Source organism: Rhinichthys klamathensis, unplaced genomic scaffold, assembly GCF_029890125.1.
Source record: "Rhinichthys klamathensis goyatoka isolate OS25496 unplaced genomic scaffold, OSU_Roscu_1.1 h1tg000213l_1, whole genome shotgun sequence".
NCBI lineage: Eukaryota > Metazoa > Chordata > Actinopteri > Cypriniformes > Leuciscidae > Rhinichthys > Rhinichthys klamathensis.
Genome location: NW_026606738.1, coordinates 472,475 through 479,765, shown reverse-complemented (window position 1 = coordinate 479,765; position 7,291 = coordinate 472,475). Strand labels below are relative to the sequence as shown.

General features: G+C 36.9%; 1 protein-coding gene across 1 annotated transcript; it reads left to right on the top strand.

The window, feature by feature from the left end:
- Window positions 1-4,238: 4,238 nt before the first annotated feature.
- Window positions 4,239-6,561, top strand: LOC130097250 (cytochrome c oxidase subunit 6A, mitochondrial). Its single transcript, XM_056264051.1, has 4 exons — window positions 4,239-4,325; window positions 5,778-5,855; window positions 6,068-6,210; window positions 6,359-6,561. Exons 2-4 carry the CDS (start codon window positions 5,780-5,782, stop codon window positions 6,446-6,448), a joined length of 309 nt encoding a protein of 102 aa, XP_056120026.1. The 5' UTR covers window positions 4,239-4,325; window positions 5,778-5,779; the 3' UTR covers window positions 6,449-6,561.
- Window positions 6,562-7,291: the final 730 nt, after the last annotated feature.

The following is a 7,291-nucleotide window of genomic DNA, read 5'->3' as shown; positions in this document are numbered from 1 at the left end:
GGAAACAAAGCATCGAATTCTTGCAATATTTTTCAGATGATAGTATGCTGATTTAGTTCTTGCTTTTACATGACTACTGAAAGGTCTGACTTGATTTTTAGTTGATATAGTTGACACTATCATTTAAAAGTTTGGGGTAAGAAAGAATTTTAATGTTTTTGAAAGAAGTCTCTTACTCACAAAGGCTACATTTATTTGCTCAAAATACAGTAAAAACTGCAATATAATAATGTTTTACAATTTAAAATAACCGTTTTCTATTGTAATATTTATGAATTTATTCCTTTGATGTCAAAGCTAACTTTTCAGCATCATTACTCCAGTCTTCAGTGTCACATGATTCTTCAGAAATCATTCTAATATGATGATTTGCTGCTCAAGAAACATTTTTCATTATGATCAATGTTCAAAACAGCTGTGCTGTTTTTGTGCAAACCATGATTTAGATTCTTTGATGAATAGAAAGTGTAAAAGAACAACATATATTTTAAAATTGAATTTTTTATAACATCATAAATGTCTTTACTGTCACTTTTGATCAATTTAATGCATGCTTGCTAAATGAAAGTTTTTTTGTTTTACATTCCAGGACACAGCACATATCACTTAATAGCCGTCTTTCAGTATCCCTTTCCTTCCCATCCCATCATCACTTCAATGTTTTGATCCCTGTTTCTTTTCCTCTGCCAATCTGTCTGCCAGGCGGTTCTATGACAATGCCCATTTCACACAGGAATCCTTCATGCCACCTTAACAACTACTGACCACATAACGTTGTTGATTTCCTTTATCACAGCATGTGCAGCCAAACAGACTGGAAATAAAACGTGCATGACCAGTAGGTGAATACAGAGTGGGTGTGAAAATATTTAAAAAGAGGATGAAGGCAGTGAAAATGAGTCTCGTAAATACCTTTCAGAGCAGATATTAGCTACATTCATCCTCTGAAGACACTGACCACGGCCTCCTCTGAGGGTGGCTGCATGTGCCAGCGATGATATAGTGTCATGCTTCTGACCAGTTTCATGGTTAAAGATTTCTGTAGTTTTTACTGTGGATCTAGTCAAAACCAAAGAAATCTTTACTACTCTGTTTATACACATATTCAACTGTGTTGAGTCTACATGTCTCCTGAGACTCAAAGTTGTGCCAAGTTTACAGAAACAGGTGTATGCTAGATTAACCCAGAGAATGCAAGAGAAAGAAAAGTTGTTTTCCATATGAACTTGCAAAATGGCTCTTCAAACTCACATAGCAATCAAATGCTGGTACTCGAGCGGATATTTCTCACTTGTGTTAAAACACGCTTTTTACAAGCTTCTCTCTGCAAGACGGCGATTCTGCCCACAAAAACATGGGAGCAGACGCTCAGACGAATATCCTCAATGCCCGGCTACTCTGTCCCGGCCTGGGCTGCAGGATGACTTCATGCCTGGCACTGATGTCTGTTTGTATTGCAAATATGGAAATGGAAGTTGTGCAGACAGCGATGTGCAGACGACTCTGAGAATGAGATTCACACATAGGTTGTACACACTGATGCTTTTGAGCAAGGCAAGTTTGAAAGAAAAATATGCACATGATTTTCACACTTATTAATGCACATATACAAGAGCATATAGGATCATCTACTATCAATGGGCTTAAATATTAAATGATTATTCTGATAGATAAACATTTCACAGCTAGTTTTCATCACAAAGCTGCCATGTTTTGATAGTTGTATTTTAGTCAGTGCCTGTATCCAAAGCGCCATTTGTATGCATGGAACATTTCTAAAGGTTACATGCTCTTGTTCAAACAACATGTCTTTGAGTTGAAGGGTCAACATTAGCAAATGTTAAGATCCTATTGGTTTATGGTGGGCAAATGCACACAAACTCATTGATAATATACTCAGAACACAATTTCAAACAGCCCTAAAATAACAAAAGAAGTGCAAAAGCTTGTGGAAAAAAGTACCTTCACAAACAGTGAAGGTGAGTTTATTCAAGTGGGAGAAATTATTAATTGAAAATACTACGAATGAATTCCTGCTATATTGAGCAAGACTATTTTTAGAACAACAGAAGGGCCTTTTCCTTTTTGAAGTACAAGCAAGCTCATAAAGAAAAGGAACTATTATTCAGATGGCAAGAGGATTTAAATCAGGGACCACTGAATAATAATAATAATTAAAAAAAAAAAAAAAATCAAGACCAGTAATCCAGCTTTAAGCGCAAAAAAAGAAGAAGAAGGGAAGTGGTAGCAAATATCAGTCACATAGCCTACAGTCTGTCCAAGAATAAACACTCAGTGGGAAAAAAAATTATAGATTGTGTATGATAATATGTTATATTGCATAGATATTGTATTTGTTAATAATTCTAATAATATACTATAGGACAATACATCTAACAATTAGGAGTACAATATTTTTAAGATGATTCTCATTGTTGTAATGCAGCTGCCAGCAATGAAAACTTACAGCGCCACCTTGTGACATGTAAGTTTATTACATAGCTATACTGGTTTATTTTTTTATGAGAACATACAAATGATCCGAACTTAAGTTACATAGCTGGTACAACACAACACAACAAAGAGGAACCACTAAATAATTTGAGTATACAAGAGAAATGAACGAATAAATAATCTGAAATAAAAATAGAACGTATAGCATAGGGTTATCTACAATTATGGCGTAGGCGGCCTATATAATTGCATTAAAAAGCCTAGCTATTTATCTAGACCACGTTTAAAGCGTGTTACTTTTCAAAATCGTGGTTAATAAATAATCATAACTATATTGCACGTTGTTTCTTTTTTTTTCTCTATCTGCCGGCCCAAACATTAATTTTAAGCGAAATTAGTAAACCAATTAGCCTACGTTTTGAACTCATGATGAATATTAATAAGGAGTTGCTCCTGAGATTACTTTACGACCGCTCCCCAAGGTCCAGTCACACAATTAGGCTTGTTTGTTTGAGATGCGCCTTGCCTCGCCTGAAATGTAGGAGAGAGTAGGCGACTGCAGTGAGGGGAGGAGTCAAAAAAGAAAAGACAAGACAGAGTTCACTGAACTTCTCTTTTCTCGCAGTGGACCTGTGAGATCAAAGACGGATATCGCGGGATTGACGCTCATGCACGGTGTTGCTAATCTACTGGAGAAACTGGATGCAATTTAAGTTCTGTAGCTTTTATATGAAAATAAATATAATGAACAAGACCCCCAAAGTACTTGTTATTTAATTACAAACCAAAGACGTGTTTATCAATCATTTTACTTTAATTAGCCTACAGACATGTGTTATATATTTTTATAAATATGACAACAATCAAATTACATCACACTGTCAGAGAGTTTGTGAATTATACACATAAAAACAGAGTTTTAAAATCAAACATTTTAAAAGAGAACAATACAGCACGGTTGTTTAAACCAATGAGCATTAAGCTGTGTCGTCGCCAAGTCGGCTCCCATCATGCTTTTGTTCAGCGCAGTCGGTGGAGATCGTGGAGATCGAGCAACTGCGCGCTACTGCAGAATCCGGCACGTCCGCTTTGCGGTCGCGAGAGTTTTTTTTGTTGTTGTTGTTGACATACGTCAGCATGACATCAGAGCAAGTCGGACCGCACTCGGACCATGACTCGGACACATTTCTAACCGGCATGCATCTCGCGGTGATTGGTTCTGCTTCTGCGCAGATTTTGCTAATCTCAAACAAGCCTATTCATATTCACAAGTAAAGCAGTCACGACAGAAGTGGGACTCGTAAATTTAGGCTGTGTGGTGGCTGAGGCGTTAGACCTGCGGAAGTTGAACTAAACGGGTTGGCAAAAGAGAAGTGTAGTAGGCTACTAAACATGTAGAAACAAAGAGAAAAACGGAAAGAGTGAGGTGACATAAGGTCACTGAGTCACGTACACACAAACACGAAGAAAGTAACCCAACTCCTCTAGCTGTCAACTGAACAGCTACAATTCCTTACTTCATTAACTACATGTGCTTGTCTTATCTACATATTCATACATCCAAACCTATACCTGTGAGCTGACATAGTCCTACAAATACAAATGAAAGACAAGTTTGTGTTTTCGTCTGTAGCCTGTCACTATCAGCTCCCTCTATCTCTCCTCTCCATTACAGATCTGCCCATGCACTTGACCAAATATAAACTTCATGATTCTTGGCAGACAGACAGATTTCAGCAGGGAGGAGTCTCATGCTTTTAGGCCAGGACAGACCAAAGGACAAACAGACAGAGGTGTAGAAAGAGAAAGTGGCAAACAAGTGAGGAACAAAGAACAAAAACACCTGACCACCCTCTTGGAAAGACGAGAACGTAAGTGTCCTTTGCATTAGATGTATCGTTTTAGCTGCTTTGTACTGTTGGTGTTAAATATTAACAGTATTGGAGGAGCATTTAATTCTTTTAACAGCAGTAAAGCAAAACATGACCCACAACTGAGAGCTTGTTTGTCCTTGTGCACGGGACATAATCAAATCTAAATGTATGACCGTTTTTATTTTTATTAATGCTACATGTGCAAAGTTTTAAGGGGAGTTAAGATATCAAATAGCATTCAGCGATGAAGGACAGGAAAAACTGCAGAGGTTTTTATAGGGACGAGATAAGCAACAGGCCGCAGCCTGGCTAATATATGAAACCATCTAATGATATTTATTTATTTATTCTATTCATTCATTAATTTTAGACAGCATGTAGAATAACATTTATGTAACATTCTCTTCTAATTGTATAAAGAGACTATACAAAGTTTCATGAATGTAATGGATATTCATGTCAGGTTTGGTCATTATTTGACCTTAGACTTTTTCATCACCTTCGCTTTAAACTACTGTTCAAAACCCTAAATGGTAGGCTAAATGTGCAAACATCCGTTTTCAACTTTTTGATGAAGGCTCTATAAAGATTTATGTTAACAAATATCACTGAGACTTAAGCCATTTTCACACTGTACGATTTTGGCCACGACTGTTGACATTTCATGGTTTTGTGAACAAGTACAAAGTTGTTACATTTGACTTTTGCCCAACTTCTTTAGCATAAAAGAATCTTTATCACCTTTTTATCTGTAATATTGTGAATGTTTTATACTATATATAAAAAGTTAAGAAATGTAATACTTCTATTCAGCAAGGATGCATTAAATTGACTTACCCCAAGTGACAGTACATTCAAGACCACATTCTTTCATTATGTTATAAAAGATTTCAGTTTCAAATAAGTGCTATTTAAAAAAAACTTGAAAAATGGATCACAGTTTCCAAAATAAAAATTATTAAGCAGCACAACGGTTTTCAACATTGTTAATAATAAGAAAATGTATGCCACAATGCATATGCATATGAAAAATAGTATGATCACCAACATTAAACAAACATCATTTAAAGTGAAGTGCCTAATGTTACTGAATGAAATGTCGACCGGCCAGGACGAGTTATGGGTCTGTGCAAGCATTAGTGTTGATGGACTTGATCTACTCCATCTATGTTTTTAATAGAAGAAGAAGAAGATGAAGTTTAATCATTGTTCTGAATCCAAACTGGATGTAGTCTTTTACAAAAAAGCTGGTGGGGAAAGAGTTCATACAGCCTAAAACATGCATTTTAAAGTGTAACAATATTTCAAAACATTACTGTTTTTCCTTTATTTTTAATCAAATAAATGCAGTTTTGGTAAAAATAAGGCATAATATATATATATATATATTATATATATAGATCTTCTCTGTAAGTATAAAAAAATGAAGTCTTACTGTCTTTGCTTCAGAAATGGCGATGTCACCCACTGCTATGGTGGCCCGTCGGGCTCTCGCGGCTGCGTCACAAGGGAGCCACGAAGGAGGAGGTTTGAGATGGCTTCATGTGTTATATTAATTTATATCTATATATTGAAATAAAGTCATTTCAGGTCATTTAAATTCCACACAGAAGTCAGAAATACTGACACAAAATCAGATCATATTATTAAAACAAAAACATTGCACAATATTAAGTGATGATCATTTTGTTATATTATGCTCAACATTAAATTATATTAATGATTTGAATCAAACACAGCAAGGACCTGGAAGATCCTGTCCTTCGTATTGGCCCTGCCAGGTGTGAGTGTCTGCATGGCAAACGTTTACATGAAGATGCAGGCCCATTCCCATGATGCCCCGGAGTTCGTGCCATACCCACACCTCCGCATTCGAACCAAGGTGCCTATATTCTTGTTTTTTTCAAAGTATGCATGATGTGACTTCTCTCTGATCCCTGTACTGACTAAATAAAATGTTGATGCCTTCAACGGCATATCAAAATTAGACATATGAATTCTTTTCATATAGCATCATCTTTCTTTCTCAGCCATGGCCCTGGGGTGATGGGAATCACTCCCTCTTCCACAACTCTCATGCAAACGCTCTGCCCACCGGTTACGAGGAATCTCACCACTGAGTGCGACGGAACTGTCAGTCACAGATGCCAATCAACAGAGTCTCCATTCAGCAGCGACCGACAGACTCGCTTTTAACATTTTAAACAGAAATAAACAACTGTTTTTACATGAATTCATTGTATGTACCTGAATAAGAAAAGTATCTGGTCACTACAAATAAATGGTAAGAAGTATTTCAGTTAGTTTTCTTTAAAATTGCTATCAGATTTGTCATTAGAGCGATCTTTTATTTGTTTCCAAAACATTTTACAGAGAAGCTAGCCTGGTTAAAACCAGACCATTCTCAGTTGTAAATGAGTTATGGTCTGGCAAAGCGTCATAGACAAATCATTTCCAGAGGGGCGTCACCAACGGACGTCGCGGATAGACCTAAAACCAATCAGAGCGATGAAGGAGATGACGTATGCAGAGCGGCGAGTGTTGTTCTTTGCTCGGTTTTTAACAAAAAGGAAACGTTCAAACCGCTTAAAACAGACGCGATAGCTGATTCGAACGAGTGATGTTCGACGGCGGCATCCATCTTTGTAATGTAGGCTACAAAATCTGCTTCAAAATCCCAGCGCTGTCGTCATCGTGTAAAGCCCGCCCCAACGTTTCTGATTGGTGCCTCGATTTCGACGGACTGGAAATGGGCTTGAATGAGCTCTTTGTCAGACTAACTTTCAGAGCAAATCTAAATTTGCCGGGAGTTGTCTGGGTTTTCCCAGGCTACAGAGAAGCTATACAGACAGCCCAAATAAAAAGTCTGGGACTGAAAAAGAAAACCCCTGAAAAAATTGCTCAAAATCCAAATGAATCAGATTTAAATTCTTGAAGAAGACATTGTAGACAACATTAATGCA